General features: G+C 36.0%; 1 protein-coding gene across 1 annotated transcript in view; it reads right to left on the bottom strand.

Moving 5' to 3' along the window:
- Positions 1-16,279, bottom strand: part of LOC149548244 (RING-finger, DEAD-like helicase, PHD and SNF2 domain-containing protein) — a 280,879-nt gene extending 264,600 nt beyond the window's left edge. The window contains exons 1-2 of the mRNA XM_089792294.1: positions 14,982-16,279; positions 14,601-14,810 (exon numbers count right to left, since the gene is read on the bottom strand). Of these exons, the coding sequence (XP_089648420.1) occupies positions 14,601-14,810; positions 14,982-15,814 (1,043 nt within the window). The 5' untranslated portion in view covers positions 15,815-16,279. The remainder of the gene's footprint in view (positions 1-14,600; positions 14,811-14,981) is intronic.
- Between the last annotated feature and the right edge of the window lie 4,109 nt (positions 16,280-20,388).

Below are 20,388 nucleotides of genomic sequence, written 5' to 3'. Positions count from 1 at the left end.
TCTTGAACCTTGAACCCTTAAGACCTACCTTAGACACCACTTCCACTCGTCAACCAAGATCTCACCAAAACATCCTTCCACCTAGTGTGAGAGCTTTTCTCGACTCTTTTCCACTTGACATGACCAAATCACACTATTTGAACTTACTCCAATATATCCACAAAGTAGTTTGAACACATTGGCCCAGAAGGAAACATAAAGCAATTAGCCCTCCTAATTGACTGATCTAAAACCTATCTCCAATTTCCCTTAACAAGGCCCGATTAAATTACAATGTCAAACACCCTTTTGGGTCTACTATGAAATATCACAAAATTGGATATGGGTTCTTTGTTTGACTGGGTCAACCAGATTTAGGCCTAACAAGTGAGGGTTTGTCCATTTCCACCCAAATAGTTTGATCAAGACAAAAGGCACTTGATCCAGTCTTGTCTATGTCTAGGGACTCTAAATAGACAATAAGTTAGCACTCACACCCTTCATCTCTTCTCTGTAACACACACTTTCATTTTTGACAAGCTTGTCACATCCAAATGCCAAGCCTAGGACTCCATGGCAAAAATAGGGGATTGACTAGTTTGCTCCAAAACCAAGTGCATCATGTAGTATACAAATGAGCCTAACATTTGTCCAAGAACTGGCCAGATTCTACAATTGGAATGCCAAGCTAAGGCCATGAGATTCTTGAACCCTTGATTAGACTGCTTTCCTAGACCAGTCCTCACAAATTTGCTTGTAACTTGCTTCAATAGTCACCAAATGCCTCGAAACAAAATGCAATGGAAAACTAACTCTTGGAAGTATACAACTATGTCTATTAATCCAATGGCACAATCAAAATATGTTCCTACAATAACAAGAAATAACAGAAAAACCAATCACTTCAACTGCTTGCAAACTTCATTACATGCCCAATTGACTACAACAAACTTATTAGGCCTCCCATCAAATAAATCAACCAAAAAATCCAAACAAGCTAACCGTTGGGAGCACCTCATTCCAACTTTTTGTTGTTTCACAAGTCGTAACCTAGCAGACTTGCAAAACAACAAAAGCTTTGCTATTTCGCAAGTGGCTTATATCCAACTTTGCAAAATAGAGATACATATTAGTTTGCAATCATTAGAGCCTCCTTACAGTCAATTAAAACTCTAGATCTTATGCAAAACATGAAAGGAGCCAAGTAAGGCTTTATTACAAACATGAACATAAAATGATTGACCTTGGATTATCCATGGGTCAAAGTGAGGTGTTACTCCACCACATAGGAAGAATGCACCACAATTGAGGGTTCATCTCCTTTTGTAGGTCACTCGTTCCTCTCGTTCAAAGAGGTATTGGTCTCTATATAGCATCATCTAGTATGTCAAGAAGAATACGTTTAACTTTAGACAATTAAATAATCTAGTAATTGTGCATAATGCCTTGCAGCTTAAGATCAACAAAGGTATGTTGATCCCAAAAATACTACACAGGTTAATGAAGAGAAGGCGTCTAATATATAGCTTGTTCGTTGGCTCGGATCCTATTAAGTGAGAGAAGTGAGTCACAATGGAGCAATCAAACTTGTAACACTTGACGATAGACTAATTAAAGAACCTATGAACCGCTCCAACTTAAAAAAATAATCACCAATAGTAGTTAACATGTTGGGATGCCACCCGAGAAGACTTCACCATCATAAGAGATACGGTGTTCGAAGAGGACCATGTAATCCAAGTCCAACCCTATAGGCTAGATGAAGACTAGGATCCCAATAAGGAAGAAAGGTTGGCAAGAAACCATGTGGAGAGCATTTCGGTCCCCCGTATCCACAAAATCCTTACTAATGCATTATTTGATACACCTGCACTCCAGTACAAAGTGGATACTGAGTATGGAGGGCACCATACGAGAGTATGCAGTTTGGATATGCAGCTTATAATATCGACAAGGAAGCAGAAAAGGAGGAAAAAGCCAAAGAACAAGAGGAACAAGTGGGGAAGGGAACAGTATCTGATGAGAATTGGGAAGAAGAGATTGATCTTGAAGAATATAGGAAGACATTGGGTTTCAACTGAAAAAGGCGATCAAGGGGGACAAAATGTTCATTGCGGAGAGATACTAGCACAATGAAGATTCATCAAGTAATGTATTAAGACAAGGAGCCTCCACTAGTCTCAACCTTAACTCACTTAGGCAGGGCACCCTAAACTTGGTAGGTCCACCTAAAACCAATAGAAATGGCAAGGACATGATTAGGTACCAACAATACAAAAGTTGATATGTCGATGGAAGATACAAAGGTACTGGACCCGCACCCTTAGTGAACAAAAATATGACTTAGAATATATGGGGACATGTTGCTAAAATGATTTCTATAAAAAGTCGTTTGAAACATGCTAATGGCGTCCTGCTTCTAAAAATTAGGGGATGCTTTCAAGAGGAACCAAGAAGAATAAAAAGAAAAATTGGCGACAAGCACAACAAAGGAATATAAAGCTAGAAAACGTCCCAAAGAGGTAAGTAAAATTTGTGGAAAAATAAAAAGCAAAAGAAAATCATTATTTGAAATCGATGGGAGTTAAAAATTCAAAATGAGGAAAATAAAAGGGAGAAGACACTTGATTAAAATGTTGAAGTTGCAAGGGCGGGGGCCCTAGCTCGGTTGGCTAAATCTTCCCTATTGCAGGGGGTTGGTCACGGGTTCTAGTCTCCCCCATCCTCGTGGTATTGGTGGGTGTGTCACGCCAGCGCTACCGATCACGTTAAAAAAGTTTACCAGGCGCACTGCAGTTTATAGGGGGGCCGTGTTGCACCGATTCCTGCAGTCTTAAAAAAAAAAAAAAAAAAAGTTGGAGTTGCAATAGATTTATTGACAAAACAAAAGGAGACATTTTTGCCCCTCTTGAAAAGGGAATAAAATTTAAAACAAAAATCTCATCCAAAGCATGTGAGAAAGTTATAAAAAGGACATGGCATCAATTTTTATTGATCATTAGCAGAAACAAGACTGAGAAATTTGTAGGTGTTTGGCATTGATCGCCTTCGTCATTTGGCACATTAGCTTGGTATGAAGTATCCTTATTCAATTTGGTCACACCTACAAGCTGAGAAATTCCAAACTGTATGGGGCCTTCTATTGTGCAATATAAAAAACTCCACTTGGGACTACTATACGGAACTACCACGTACAAAAAACTTTTGTTAGATTAAATTGCACCAAACAAAAACTAGGCACAATCAGCATTCAGAAATATAGTACAAGGTCTAGCCGTGACTATACAAACCCCTACTACCACTGTAAAATAATATGTTATCACCACATGGAGGGTTGTCTTTGTCATCATCCTCAACGTATGATCTTGTAGTTGCCTCCAGAGATCTGCCGTAGTTGCCTCTGGAGTTCTTTCATACAATTTGGGGAAGGGGGGGAACAAGGGGCCTAAGTTCAGGGACGGCAAGGTGACAACGAAGGGAGTTGGCAAGGGGAGTTACTCATATACATATAGTACTAGAAAAACTACTTTTGAAAACATGTATAACAAATACATTTCAAATAAAACTTTGATCACTTAGTAAAATAGAAAAATTACAAATACTAAATACTAAGATATGAATTGTATGTGTCAAATATATTAAATATGGATGTTAATTGTGACTCGTAATTTATGGCTAGTGATATAGTCATTCACCATTGATTATACGAAACCCTTGTATATTGAAATTTATTATATATGAAAATGGGAACTGAATAATGAATTGTTGGAAAAATATGACAATATCACCACATGAATTGCAGAAATGGAAACACCAATATAGAAAACCCAATTCTAATTTTTATTTAGATTAGCCAACATAATCAGCAAAATGTATGCAATAGCAACTACAAACCTTCATAAATTGTTCATATTAGGTTTGCAAATGATTAAAAAATGCCCTTCAATCAACCAAACATATATGTATATATCGGGTCTGCTTGTAAATATAGGAGAAAAAAGAAATTAAAATAATAGTACCCTTTTGAGACGTTTATGGATAGTTGTCTTCTAGAAGTCCCCAAGATGCTCAGGGAACTATTAGGCTCAGGGAACTCTTAGGCATCTCTGAGATGTCCCGAGGACTCCTAGCCATCCTTGTGACGATGTTGGGATGAATCGTCCCCATTCCCATGTCCCTAAGACATCCTTGTCCCAAAAACCCAAGGCTTCGGGGGGAATCCATCCCTATGTTTCACTAGCATGGACACACTTTTTTTGTATGAAGATGTCATCTTCCCATACTCCTTAATGTTGTCCGAAAGTAGTTAGTACAAAAGCACATGCAACAGTTACAAAAAGATAATTTGGTTATTAATCACTAAAAAGGAAAATGATTAAGGTCAATTTTGTCAACCCAACACAAGCAAGAAGCTATTACAATAACCACCAATAGAGACATAAAAAGCTTCATTGTGTACTACTTGCAAGAAGGATGGTCACGAGATGTTCAAAAATAAAGAAGTCATAGCCTCATGTGCAACATGAAGAGGAGATTACCGCACATGGTGGCAAGAGACAGACAACAACAATAAAATGAAGAAGGTTCTCAAGTATGCAATGGTGTTAGCTGAGGTGTTGAGTGTGAGACGGTGCTAACTAAGGGTATTAAGGTGAGACAATGCCAGTCAAGGGAGGATGAGATCCATGCCATCATTAACTCATGGCTATAGTTGTTGGGAATTCCACTAGAGGCACCACAATCACCAATTAAGTCTTCTAAGCTCCTTCCAAAAGCCATAAGAATAACGAGGGATGATGTAGGAGATGGAGTGAGAGAGAGAGAAAGAGGGAAGAACATCCAAAGGTAGTAGAGGATAGACAAGTACCTCTACTAGACAAGGGAGCCCTTAATAGTAGAGCTCACTCTAGCACCAACTTCGTAGTTGGTTGGGTCGTCATTAAGGGATTGCGAGAATATTGTGCTACAGTTGGACAAGTAGTACTACCATGACCCCATTGGTATAATCCAAAAATATGTCTACCACCTCAAGGAGATGGCATTGTTTATGGGATGAGTAGGGGAAGTCACAAGAGGCCTTGACATTGGCAAGATCCCCTAGTGGCACATGTGGTAGAGAGGTTTCTCACATACATGAAGCTCAAGTGTGAGAAGGAGTTGTTGAGTGCTTCACAACAAAGAGATGGCCACAAATAGAAACCAAAGAGATGAAGGCAATTCGGTAGCCACTGCAATCGCAAATTGGTAGTCGCCAAGGTCAAGTCCTTTGTGCATTGCATATCATAAAGACATGTTTCATAGAGCTATTTTTAAGGCATAACCACCTTGTTATTGCACTTGAAGAGTCCAATACATTGAAGGATAAGGCTACTCAATAGTTGGAGCAAGAACGAAGAGCTTTTTTTGAGTTGGCTAAGAAGAGTAGGATGCAACTTGCTTAGGAGCACTCTAGAGTCACAACCTTGGGGAGTATAATGGCAAAACTACAAGACAACCAGCCCATAAAGAATTATAGTTGGCAGAGAGGATTGCCGAGTTGGTTGTCCCACAAGAGGGGTTGAAGGAAAAAGGTGAGGAACTAAAGTAGACTAAGAAACAAGTGATGGATGCACCATATATTGTCACAAGGCTTTGAGGAAGTTAGGACTAGTGACTAACCAACATCTCCAAAGCCTAAAGCAGCAGTTCAACCTAGCCACACTGACTTCTTCCACTCTAGGGACGCCTTCTCACCCCCCATCTTAGCCTTTCTATTCTATGCAATATGGCCCATTTGTTTTCTATCTCTTTTTGAGGGGGGTGATGTAGGCAGCATTATTGCCACACATGGAAATAAACATTGTAGCTAATGAATAATTGATTGGTTGTATAGTAGTAATTACTTATTAGTGGTTGCAGGTGGTTACCAATAGTTGGTACTCTTAACTAATCATTTGGCTTTATATATGTAATTACTTCTCCCTCAAAAAGGAGCATTTTCATGGTGTATACATAACATTTGGAAATAGAAGATAATATCTTCTAACATTTTATTATGGTTGTACTTTCTTTCTAGGTATTATTTTATGATAATGTTTTGGTACATTGTTTACCCTACGCAAACAATTTAGTCCCTTTAGAAGTAAGCAAGAACATTATAGAGACTAAGAAAATTGTGATTTTCAAGCACAATCCAAATCCTAGTTGGGAATTTTAGGGTAAATTTGAGTCCCAGTAGGAGACATCACATATACACATGAATATATGCAAACACAAAGCATACACTTGAATAAACACATTGTTAGACCCTTCTTATTAGCTAGAATGCATTTACTAATTTATCTTTACCCTACCAGATGGTAGAATCAATGCTCTTATACCAATTGTAATCTCCTCTATTGGGGCTTTACTTGATTTACCCTAATGGCAGAATCAATGCTCTTATACCAATTGTAATGTCCTCTATTGGGGTTTTATTTAATTTACCCTAAATTTCCAACTAGGGTTTGGAATATGCTCACAAATAAAAGTTTAACTTAGTCTCTTGAGTTGGAACCTACAAGTAGATTACTTATCAAAAGATAAGTAAAAGAATTGTTAAGTTACAAATACTAGTCATATAGCATATGTAGGATTCCTTTGAGATTTCATTCAATCATCTAGGCTATTTAGCCCATAGGAGATCATACAAGGCACCTGAGCCTATCCCCATGTTTGGGCAGGGAGATCGCAAGAAGGAATTACATTCATCATTCAACCTACGAAGGGCACCAAAGTATTATTGTCAATCAGCCTTCTAGCTTAACTCGAATGAACTATTAGGCCACTTGCCTTCCTTATAGGCCCAGATTTCCCCTTAAAAGTTTATAACAAAATGGTGAATTCGATGAAGCTTTTAAAGAATTATTACATCTACTCTATTATGCATATGCAAAACTATAACAAGAACAACAATGTGTGTGTATACATATGCATGCATGGATCCATGCATCCATACATACATACATAACAGTGGCGATACAATATTGTTCAATAATAACTCATCCAAGACAAAATGCATTACATCTCATACCACACTATTTAGAGAAATATCTAGGTTGTCTGTTAGTATATTTATACTTGAATCTAAGGCTCCTCTGAATGCGTACAATTGTGCTTCTTTGATGCTTGATATGAAATCCTCTTTATTGGCAAAAGGGTCCCCACCTTTCATAAAAGTTGAGTCACCACTTTTCATTGTTGCCTTAGGAAAAATATTCAATTTCCTAAGTTAATCCCCTAAAATGAGACCTCCTTCCAATGTGGGGGAGAGTCACACCCCTTCATCACATCTGCCCCTTTGCAATGGTCACAAAACTCATGACCTTTCACAATTACCACCCTTTATAAGAGTTGCAACATTTCATCATTTCTCCCCTTTGAGAGTCATATCCTTTCATTATTACAACCCTTTGAAAAAGTTAAAACCCTTCATCATTCCTTCCCATTGCAAGAGACAACTTTTCATAATTGCAACCCTTCACCATCATTGTTGCCCATTGAAAGGGTTCACTTCCTAAATTTCTTCCCAGTCTTCTCTTCTTCCATTAATGCCTCTATAATTCCTATGGTTCCCTCTATCTTCCTTCTTCCTCATTTCCTTTCAAATGAACTCTCCTCCCATTTATATCTTATGTTGAGGGAGCACAACTCTTCATTACATAGCTCTTCACCTTTCATTAAACTTAATTAACTGGTAATTATATTATATTATATTTTATGATCATTTATTTATTTCGTTAATTTTTAAAGTGCATATTATTATTCTTCTTTATAATTAAATCCTCTCTCAAAAAGGGAACATTACACATGATTTCTAGATTCAAATCATGTGCACCACCTCTTGATCCCAACACTCCCATTTTACACATACAAGGATAGTTGTAAAAGTTGTGGAACTCAATTTTATACCTACCAAATTATTCACGTCACATCTTTGTCTTCACATTACATGTCTAACGGGACGTTATATAAAACTATGGCTCAGTTGGGAATTATAAATGCTCATACATAGTTAGCATTTCAAAAAGGGTTGGAAGTAGTCAATGCCATCTATAATGATTGCAGTCCATGAGACATGCATCTTTGAGGCATTCTACCATGCAGATTACATGTCATGTCTCTGTTTTCACATTTTGCATATATGCCTATGAGGAAGACACTTGCAACTGCAGATGAAATGCACATCTCAATTATGCTCCAAGAGACCTCCATATTAAATGCATCCTGTTGTATTTCTTAGAGACATTATGTGAAACAATTTACCTGTTATGTTCATGCCTTGACATTTGTTTCTTGAAATTCCCCTATAAGATTAAATCCAAGTACACCCTGTGGAAATTAGATACCAAGTCAAGCTCCCACACATGACCGAAGATACAATCCAATAACTACACAAATGAATCATGCTCTCCAAATGTGCTACCTCATATCGGTGGTATCCACAAATAAAGAGAAAAACAGACATGCATACCACCCAGAAAATCACCTTGTGGGTACGATGCTCAAGACAATTTGCCAACATGGCATTTTCTATTAACCAGCCAATGCACCTCATACTCAAAATTGTGTTCAACTTTCTAAAGGAATGTAACATTTGGCAGGCCAAGTCTTTCTTTCAAGCCAGCATGCAAGTCAAATCAAAAGCCTTAGCAAGTAAAAAGTTGAGTAACCTTATGGATAAAGTTTCTGTTTGCATTGCACACCGGATTTTCATGCAACAAATACTCCGAGTATGGATAATCTTTAAGCTTGCATCCTCGTGTATGGAATGGCTTGCAAAGCCAAGAGATTCTTGTGCTAAGCTCTTGACAAATCTTCCATATTTTGTGGTATATGTCTGCAATGATTACTGCAACTACAACACCAAAATAAAATCATTTCTTTCTATGCTTTGCTGAATGTTTATAATGTACTCCAACACTATCAAAGGTTAAGGATATTAACTTTACACCCAGTAGCTGTACCTATAAATTTTTCAACCAAGAACTTTTCACATGACAAAATCAAAAAGGAAGATCTTCGTCATTCCACTTTGACACTGGCAATTTTACTTTAGGTGACCAAAGCAAATATTAAAATTTCTGAAATATTAACAGAACAAAAAAATACACAGTAATGACAAAAAAAAACATATTTAGCCCACAATTTCGAGCAACTTTTGAATTAACTTTGTTGTATGATTCTCATGGACATTTGAGTATGACATATAATAACAACTTAACAATACAAATATTTTCCACAACTTACAACCACCAAATTCTTTTTCCAAAGCACAAAGAACTTTTACAAATAGATATTTACAAATTTGAGGATGATAAACCTTAACAACAATTTTGATTCAAAAGCAAAGAGTTAATTCTCAATCACCAATGCTTAAATGTATATTGAATAATGCCACTTTACATAAATCTTTAGTTGCCATGCTCTTTTGGTAAAAGTCAAGGTCATATTAAATTATAAATAAAAGTGTTAAAATACCCAACCTTGAAGGTAAAATAGGTGCTAGCATAGAATGGGATATCATTTTGCGACGTCCACATTTTAGAGTTCTCTTGTAGTGTAGCTGGTATTGAATTTACGAGTTGAAGTCAGCGGGATCAGAGGGGTATTTTGATAAGTGTCAGTTTGGACACCAATTGGTGAGTCAGGAGTTTTAACTGGCTTACTGTCTTTATTAGTTTCTATTTTTAGCAATTACTATTTATAGTAATCTATTATCTCTAGTTTTGGTAGCCGGTCATAGCTTCAACCTGCTCTCAGCTCCGGCATGCAGCATCTTCAGTTTCAGGAATTTTCTAGAACATTTCTAAATTAACCTATTACCATTTTAGTATGCAGTATATCTAAAAGGCTACAGTCGTAGTTCCCCTCAGCTTCTGAGAGTAGTATTTTCTATTTCAGGGTTTCAAAGGTTTTGGCTACTCTTAGCATACTACGATCTATTAAATACTATTATGGGTAACTGGTCTGTCTCGGATTTTCCTCAGCTTCAATGTGCAAAGTCTTCAGTTTTAGGTTTTCCTAAGGCCAAGAAATATTATTCTATTATTTCACTTAAATATTTTATAAGTGACTTTATGATTTCATGTTCAAAAGACCCCCATGGACCACCTAGACAATGACAACTTTTAAGTTGTTGTGAAATCTTAAAAGTGCTAAAGTTTATTATTTTGTTATAGGAACTGCCCTAATTTGGCATTGCCCTAACTTTTCATTGGAACTCTATATAACAGAGTTTTAGCTCTCATTCTTCTTTTGTTGAATATTGCAAGGATAATGCTATGCTGCTGGAATGAATTCAAGTAGTCTTTCTTTTCCTGGTTGAGGACAAAAACCTTCTTCCTGTCTTGCCAGTTTCAGTGTTGAGAGACCCACCCTAGCTGGTCATTACTCCTAATTCAAGATTTACCAAGAGTTTGACTTTGTGGGTGTTTCTAGATTTGAGAAAGATGAAGATATTCTTATGTTTCTGATGTGAATTTATTGACTTTGGTTGGTACTCGTGATTCAATGTTTACAATGAGCTTGATTTTGTGGGTGTTGTTGGATTTGAAAAAGATGAAGATATGTTTATGTTTCTGATGCGGATTTCTTGGTTTTAGTGTGGTGTGAATCTTTTTGGAGTGCTGTTTAAGTTTGGTAACGATCACATGATTTTTTTGAGTGTTGATGTGATTTATCTGATTAGTTGGGAATCGAATTTTAGCTCATGTTACACTGATCAGACCTGCTATCAATCTCAGTATTATTTTTTAGTATTCCCCTTTGTTGAACAATGCATTTTGAGTGGTCATTTATCATCTTTGGTAAAGAACTGAGACAATTCTGCTAAGGAAAGTTTAAGGCTGAAATAGTGTGGTGTGAGCCTTTTTGGAGTGCTGTTTAAGTTTGGTAATGATCACATGATTTTTTTGAGTGTTGATGTGATTTATCTGAGTAGTTGGGAATCGAACTTTAGCTCATGTTACACTGATCAGACCTGCTATCAATCTCAGTATTATTTTTTATTGTTCCCCTTTGTTGAACAATGCATTTTGAGTGGTCATTTATCATCTTTGGTAAAGAACTGAGACAATTCTGCTAAGGAAAGTTTAAGGCTGAAATAGTGTGGTGTGAGCCTTTTTGGAGTGCTGTTTAAGTTTGGTAATGATCACATGATTTTTTTGAGTGTTGATGTGATTTATCTGAGTAGTTGGGAATCGAATTTTAGCTCATGTTACACTGATCAGACCTGCTATCAATCTCAGTATTATTTTTTAGTATTCCCCTTTGTTGAACAATGCATTTTGAGTGGTCATTTATCATCTTTGGTAAAGAACTGAGACAATTCTGCTAAGAAAAGTTTAAGGCTGCTATTTCAGTATTGGAAAGTGGTCTTCAACTGGGTTTAATACTACTGTTCACAAACAAAGAGTGGTGGAGCAGACTTGGAGCAGATAGTGACATATTCTATCATTGCAAAAAATTGCCTTAGTCCATAGCATACCTAGCTTACTGTTGGTGAAATTTTGGAGCGTGCTTTAATGATTTTTAAAGATAGTTTCCTGTTTGCAATATTTCGGAGCACACTTCAATGATTTTTGAAGATGATTTCAGGCCTGTTCTTTATACCAGAAATTTGATTTTAATTTGCTAGTCATACCTCTTTTGATATTATTATTGAGTTATCATATGCTTGATGTGAAGAAAGACTTTCTCTTGAAATTCTATGATATTTTCCATGATGTAACTAACTGAGTGGTGATTGTGACAAAAAACCCCTTCCATGTTGATTGTGACAAAAAACCCCTTCCATGTTTAGTTGCAATTTTCTTTTCTTATTTATGCTGATGTGTTGACCAAGGGGGAATGGCAACAAACCCCCACTTCATCTAGTTTTTTATTGAGACTGTTTGCATATGTGGGGTTATCATTATGCATGTATCAGCAAGTTACTCTGCGTTAGCTTATATCCTACATCATATATTTAAAAAAGATTAGGAGTGGTTATTACACATATTAATTCAAAAACTAACAAAAAGGTGCATCCTATAAAAATGTAAATGCATTCCCTATGTTCAAATCACTATGTATAAAGCCCCATATATTCCTTAAGACCACATAACTAAATATAGCACATCTACCATCTGTTATCCGAATCTTAAAAACTCTTCACAACCCAAAATGAAATACTAAAATCATGGAACAAGAAGTTCAAGTCAATGCAAATGTAGATGACAAATCTCAGGACCATTCCCTTTAAAAATCTCATGAGTCTCCTCTATCCTTGCTGTTTTAGGAATGCTAATTTGGCAATGTTTGTACTGAACTTTAAAAAATGGAATTATTGTATTAACCAATACACTGATTATATAGAGTTTACAGAACCTCTAAAAGCATTAACTAAAAAGAAAAGTTGTCTAAATAAAGATGTCGTCTAAAAATAGACTAGATTAAGATTTCTAAAAAATAAAGCCTAAATGACCATTAACTAAGGTTCTACAATAACAAGCTAAATATAGCAAGAACCTAAGATACTAAAAATATTCTAATATGGACTTGGTATCAGGGTTATCTCTTGGTGGACAACACTTTAGTTGAGGGTCAAGATAAAGTTGTTGGCATGTGTAGAAGCTTTGGGAGACATAATAGCACCAAGATGAAGAGAGATACAGAACCAAAACACTAAATATATTTTATTTTACTTTTAATCCTACACATAGCATACTCTTGGTAAAGATGTGTGGCAACTATTTTTCTCATCTACTTATCTATTTCTTATGTATCTTATTTCTATGATACTTGTTTGATTTTACAGATATGTGCATACATAGATTACATGCTGCGGAGGCCAAGGGCTGTTAAGTAAGTTGAACTATTTCAAAGTAGACTCCTCGTCTCTCAATAGCTACAATATGGTTGGTAGTAGCACGATGTGTTAGGTGAGACCTAGCATAGCACAAGCCTTGGGATTGTCACCATATTAATTACATTGCCTAATCTCTAAAGTTTGACATTCAAAATAGTCCATCGACTGGCAATGTGAGTTGGCCTTTAAGATTTGGCCTCAAGATGTCTAGGACCCTGTTGAAGTCATGATAAAAAACTTTAGAAGGTTTGGCTGGAAAAAGGTTACCGCAAGATATATGTTCTGCATAGAGTGCTCTACACCAATGTTGGAGTATATGTGGCACTCCCTGGAGACAAATGCATTATCCTTGCATCACCATAAGCATCTAAGAGGTGATCTACCACAAACCATCCAACAATTACCACAAGCCATGGGCAAGGACCAATGGTCTTCACATTACTATAGGAACAAATGTTCGTAGATCTTCTTCAATCAATCACCCTTCCTTGTCAAGCAATAGCGCAATTGTGTTCAGCCTAGGAAGCAGGGGTGGAGCATTGACTTCCAGTTGTTGCTCGCAGAAGAATTTTGCTTGTTTTGGCCATGACACAATGAGTTGGATGGCATCAATGTCATAAAGAAGTCACTGTTATCTAGTAGGAGGGTGAAGCCACAAGTGCAGCCTTTAGGCCAAACAAGGAGCCACACCCAAGTGCATAGACTAGACCCTCTCCCAACTTTTTTAACTCAAAAGGGGAAGCGAAAATTGTGAAATCTTGTAATTAATAAAAATAAAGATATGCAATTGATGTATTGATTATCAAAGTCAATCATCATTAACTCATAATAGTTCTCAGCTATGTATTGACATGATGATGCAATTTTGCACTATATTTGTATTCAAATCAAATAGAAATATTTTCCCAAAGTTTTTAACCTTCAAAAGACACATTTAATAAATGTATTTTGTGCAGAATTTGTGTTTTTAAGGAAATTTAAGTAATTTTTGAAATTTTCAAGTCAGAAATTCTCGGTCTACAAAATCAGAGTAGAGTCTGTATATGCAAGTTATGACTGGAATAAGAGAAGAGGATAATCAAATAGAATGTATTGATACCACAGCTGGGAACAGGATTCAATGAGACTCTTCTTTTTTTAAGGAGATGTAATTACTAGGATATCATTGTAAATGTGGGCATGAGTGAAAGCCGAAAAAATTGAAGAACCTTTGCAGCTCCAGCTGTTACAGAAAGCCCAACTTCTCTTGAGTTTAACTGAAATCAGACTCCACTAGACCTCAGACCTCAACCCTCCTTTTGTTCTATTGAGTTCTTTAGGATGGTGTTGAAGGCATTTACTTTTGTTAAAGGTTGTGACATCCCAAAATATATGATACCTTTTGTCTCTAGTGTGTTAGCTTCTCCTTTTGGTATTTCGCTTTCTAAAGATCACATTTTAGAGATTGGTCATTAGTTTTCATAGGATCTGTGAGTATTTTTTATCATGATTGATGAACAAACGAATTAATCCAGCCCATCTCTTCCGCACGGTGCTTACATGGTACACGTGAATATAAATTTTAAAATACATAGTACTTGTAAATATAAATTTTAAAACAAATAGTACTTGTGAATATAAATTTTAAAATACACAGTACTTGTGAATATAAATTTTAATATATATCTACCTAATCATTAAGAAAAATATTGAGATAGAAACGAACGGACATTACACGCAAGTACTCTCTTGCTATTATTTCAAACATTCTTACCTGAAGGGGTTGTAATAAATTTTGGAGTCTGAGTTAGTTGAGGTCACAACCACACAAAGAGGATTTTTAATGTTTCCTGGTTGATTTTCAGTTGCTGCATCTTGGATTTTGCTCATCTCACGGCGAACCATCCAATAAGAAGCACGCCGCTGATAAGGTCGAAGTTCAGGAAGTAACTCTGGAAAGTTAACTTCTAACATAGGCTCTTCTCTGCAATTGTGAAATTTATAGCTCAGATACAAATTTTAAGACAGCTCAAGAAACTCCAAGGTTGTTCTCTGGGCACAAAGAAAGTAGAAAACTGCTAGAAACACTGAATTAATATAGCAGATACCGCAATAAAATGACCATAAAAAATCTAAACTGCTTAAATGAACTTACTTAGATGTTTTTAAGGCTTCATAGAAAGCAATTGTATCGAAGTGATTATCTAAATCATCAATGGCATCTGACTGAGAAAACAAATCAAAATTAGCTTCCATGTTTTCCGACGCAAAAGACCCATAAATGGCTTCATCAGTTGTAACGTCTGGCCGCAACCAAGACATAGCATTGACCATGCTCTTCTTCCATGAACTCCTCGAACTGTCAGAAAGACTGCTGCAAGCATCAAAAGCTTTCTTGGTAATCAATATCTGGACCCTGCAAGATGAGTTTTGACATACAACTTTCTGACCGCTGGTCATCCATAATGTTACGAAGCCTTGGTTGATTAAGTGAGCAAGTCCAGAGACACCCTCATCTGGGCCATCAAAATGTCCCTCAAATAAAACAAGGGATGATAAATCAAACACCTCTTCTTCCTCGCAACAACCATCGGGGGTTGCAGGAAGTAAGAATTCAACAGAAACATCCTTGGCAGGAATCAAAGGCCAAAGCCCAAAACTAGCATTGCGAGAGTGTTGCATATTTAATCTCAACCTAAGAGACAACTCCACATTCTCACCTTGCAATAACATCCATTTTTTAGAGGCCATACCTTCCCCAAACTTCAGGTCGCATAAAACAACCTCGGCAAGGTCAAAATAGCCATCACTGTAACTGTTAATTGTCTCAATGGCTACATATACTAAGTCTCCGTGACTCTCCTCCGCTTTTAACGGTGCAGAACTAGTGCAGCTGGAAACATGATGTATACCATCGTTATCCAAACACAGTGTTCGGCTATTGTCATTCCTCGCTCTATTGGGTTTGCCCTGCTTTCTCTTCACCATCTTGGTTGTAAACCGCGACAAGAGAAAAGAGAACGTTCACTAAAAGGGTCCAATGTGAGTTAGTTGTACGCCTACTCTCTCTTGCAATTCATTTTCTTACAGAGGAGAGGGACTTCTTTATACCGGCAGCTGTATAGACAGTAGGTATTACATACAGAAAATATAAATGCAAGTGTTCATTTGGAGTTAGCAGTGGCGGTGTCTCGGTCTAATTCTGTGACGAGCGAAGCTGGTTGGGAATGTTTGAACGAGCTTGAATCATGCATATGATACGAAATTTGAGTTGAAATCCAGCGAATTATAACATACTGAGAGTAATAAGGGAGAGTGAAGCGCAATTACTCGATTAAAGCGCAACGAACTTCTCCCTCTCTAAATAGTTTGGCCTGCAATTTGATACTTAACACCAGCTTTGCTAATTTGGAGCTGAGAAGGCTTCGGGATCTATTTTTATGGAAGTGAAATGAAAAATGAAAAATGAAAAAAAAAAAGATTAAATAGAATCTTTTCTTCAAAATAGTTGCTTGTCAAAGGACTCTTGGTCTATTAGTGAAGTTGAAACGCTCACAAAGAGCCCACCAAGGATTAAGTCTTGTTGAGTGGAAGGCCCTCGACATCTAAAAAAGATGAGGTCGGGATCATGCCCTAGGCGAATTTGGCAGAATGGATACCCCTCAGTCCTTGGTTCCTATAAGACCGAAGAGGCTAGGCAAAAAAGCTGACCTCCATCAAAAAAAAAATAGTCGCCCCTGCTTTTTTAGGGTGCAAATTTGAGCGGGTGGAAAAGTTGGAGGCTAGAAATTGCCCCACCAAGTCAAGCTTTCTGTTGCCACTTGTCAATCAAATATGTTTTTTTAATTTTTATCAATATTATTTTTACATGATTTAGTCATGTAAATTGACAATGCAATTCATGAGACCACCAGCTTCCATAAATTGTGGAGGTTAAACTTTTAAGCATAAACTCCACTTCAAAATTCATGGGACCTCCCACTTTAAAATTATCCTAAAAAGTCTTAGTACCGCCTGTTGACTGTTTTTAGGAAGCCCCCTTCCATGGCACCGCACCCTTATAGGGTTGTTTTGCGCCTCCAAAAAAATGGCTTCATTGATGGCCTCCTTGTGCACATGTCAATCTAACTATATTCTACAGTGAAAACTACGACATTTAAGTATGGTGGATTGGAAGTTGAGGGTTGTTTGGTTGCTAGAATACAATTAGAATACGCGTTGAAAATTAGAATATGATTTTTTTGTTTGGTGTGTCGAATTGGAATAGAGAATAGAAATATGTGTTCCTAGTTTAATTCTAAAATAAGCTTTTATCGATTCTAAAAAATACTTATTATTGGAATGAGTCATTCCAATTCGCAATCTTACTATGTCAAATTTAATATTTCATCAAGTTCGTAGCTATGCGCGGATTATTTTTTTGGTAGAAGCAATACTCCTGCTCATTGTTGAAGGTAGGTGCAGCATTTTTCTTGTCTTCTACAAGAGTTATTTTCCTGTCTTCTGCTAGTGATTATTGGTGAAAGATAAGTCACAATGTTTTTCTTCTACTTATTAATGTTCTTTTATCATAATATTTTCTTCCTAACAGTTGTGATATCATTGATTTACGCTACTTTTTTTTAAATTGTTTGATAGGTATACTTTTGTTGTTTTAGGGCTACTCTGCTTAGTGAGTAGTGCCTTTTTTCCACGTCTGGCAGAAAATGACAAGGGCAATGAAATTATTTTTGGGTGGTGCATACATCTCTTCTGATTCTCACCTACACTGATTATTTGTTTTTGCTAACACAATGGTTCATATATCTGAAATTTTGAAGTGGGTTTCCTTGCTTTACAAGGGCGGGATTCGATCTAGGGACGTGTCAAGAGATTTGGTGGTGTTTTGGGAATACGATGCATTTGTTTCCTTTACCTGATTTTTGTATAGTTTATAATTCTTATTATGGTTATCTTGAAAGGAAATTGTAGGAGTAGGATAAATAGACTTTTGTTTATAAAACGTGAAATGGATTGCACAATGCTTCGCTAGGGTTTGTATACAATAGACAACTTCCATGCATGTTTTGTGTTAGGGCTTCATCATAGAGCAAACATTTTACTTTGTTTTTTCAAATTTCATCATAGGGCTTTCAATTTTCAATTTTTCTTAACAGATTGATATGAAGCGCTACAGTAAACTACAAACTAGTTTCTTAACCTTATCCACTTCGACTATAGAGTTTTTCCAAAATAGCTAGGACCTAGTTATGTCATGTCACTATTGATTGGTTGTCGATCATGAGTCTTTGTTGTTTGAGTTGTATTGAAAGTCAATAGATTTTCATATATAACGACAGGTAATTGTGATGGGATTATATGGTAGACTTTAGAAAAGATTTAAGATTTAATATAAGCATGTTGTCCGACAAACCCATTTTTAGATCAGGTGAGAAATTATATAATATTTAAATATGATAATTGCTCACATATACAATAATATGGGTAGTGTTGGTTTATGTCTTCACATGTTTTTGACACCTTATCCCAATTTTTTTATCATATCCAAAATCCCTTAAAAGTATTGAATCACCAAGGATTGGTTCTTCCATTTGAACATTCATTAGATACATAAAGTAAAGTGCAGTAGCATGTCACCATGACACCATTTTTTCCTTTGAGAAACCTATTATGACTAAAAACTATAGGAAAAAAATTTATGGAATATGCCTTCGCAAATAATCAAGATGTAGATCACAATAAAGGTCTCAACTATGGAACTCATAAGATAGGCATGTGATGACAAATTCCCTACAATAACATCCATAACTTGCTCTGCACAAGTATGCAAATCAAATAGGTTATTATGTTATACATGTTACACACTTGCAGTTGTGTTTTATTACGTAAATCCAATATACCTATTTATGCACACAAGGAGTAAACGAATCTTTAGAAACTCATCTTGGTTAGTCAAAACGAAATAGTTTCATATTTGGATTGGTTATGCTTGCATTTGCGTTGTTTTTTCTTTCCTCTATTGTATTCCAAAATGTTCAAAACCCAATCAAAGATATCAAAGATGTTTGGCACAAACAGAACTCATTACCATCTAATTGACCATTTTAACTCTTGTTGATTACATGTTGATGAATTTGGCTTGGGGCTGAAAGTGACATTTTCTTCTAAATAAAAGTTGACGAGTTTGGTAGGGTTGAGCTTGTTAAGAGAACCTTGTTCTAAAATGCCAAACCTACTCTGGGTTTTTGTGGGGTTTTTTAACTCCCTAGAACCTTTTTATGCACATAAATTTGCCAACCTTAAGATCAATATCTACATCCTCCTTTGTAGAACACCCATTTTTTTAACTGTTGCATCAACATGAGCCTCCTCATTTACCTTGTGAATAAGAGAAGGAATAGTTGCAAAACGTGACCCAGCATGTATTGCTACATCACTCGAGGGAATTTGTTTGTGCACAACCATTGTCTAAGTCTTACCTAAATTTGAAATTCAATTAATTAAATTTTAAAAATATAGCAAATTACCAAATATAAACCTGTTAGAAAGAAAAGTAATGATTAGCAATTATAAAACAATGCCCAAACCTGGACAAGGCTAGAGACATTGAGTATGTTTTTTTTACTCAATCTACACGTCCTAATGGATATAAAGCGATATAATCATTTTTCACATGCAATATTACACAATCCCATTTTCTCAATTTCTATAAGAATTCAAAATTAAATTTACCACTGTATTGTTTAACAACTTCTCAATTAAGTGAAACTTTAACATCGTGTGCATTGTTGATGAAGTTATTTGTGTTGTTTTAACCAAGTCCAAATCTCCTGACCATCCATATAATATAACTAAGGACAATCTAGAGAAAGGAATTTGTGGTTGCCATATCATAAGCAATAGCAAACAAGCACTTGTCAAATGCAAGGTGAATTTATTTAGGTTACAATAGCCTTAATTTAGGTTGCCACCTACTCTTTAACCTAGGTATCAATTATATTGAATTTACACAATGACTTCTTAGTAGTGAGAAAACTTGCCAAAATACATTTAGGACACCATCCAACTATTTTTCTTACATACCTTTCTAATAATTTTTAATCATAAATTTGTTTAGGAGTAAACAAAATCACCAAAGAAAACCTAGTGCTACTAAATTTGCCTTGACGATATTATAACCAATGTTAATTAGCAATAAGTAATTTGTAAATGCAATCACCAAAGGACACTAGGTACAAGCATAGTGATACCATTTTCAAACTAGGATATAGTGATACATAAACTATAATACACATATATTATACGTATATCCACTAGAAGATGTAGATGCAAGTACATGGTTGAATAGTTTCATGTAAATATGGATGTTATCGCCCAATTCACCTTGAGGAATGTATGAAATTTATATTATTAACTTTTTGTATGTTTATTTGGACAGTTTCATTTGACTAGGTAGTGTGTTATGTTTTACTGTCAAGTTTTTGAATTTGGTTTATGAGTTTGAACCAATTTCAGTGAATTCATTAAGAACTTGTGGATAGACCACTAAGTATTAATGCCCA

The sequence above is a fragment of the Cupressus sempervirens genome, chromosome 7, assembly GCF_028749045.1.
Source record: "Cupressus sempervirens isolate cs-2001-9-10 chromosome 7, ASM2874904v1, whole genome shotgun sequence".
NCBI lineage: Eukaryota > Viridiplantae > Streptophyta > Pinopsida > Cupressales > Cupressaceae > Cupressus > Cupressus sempervirens.
The sequence above is the reverse complement of the archived record's forward strand: the minus strand, read 5'-3'. Positions and strand labels throughout refer to the sequence as shown.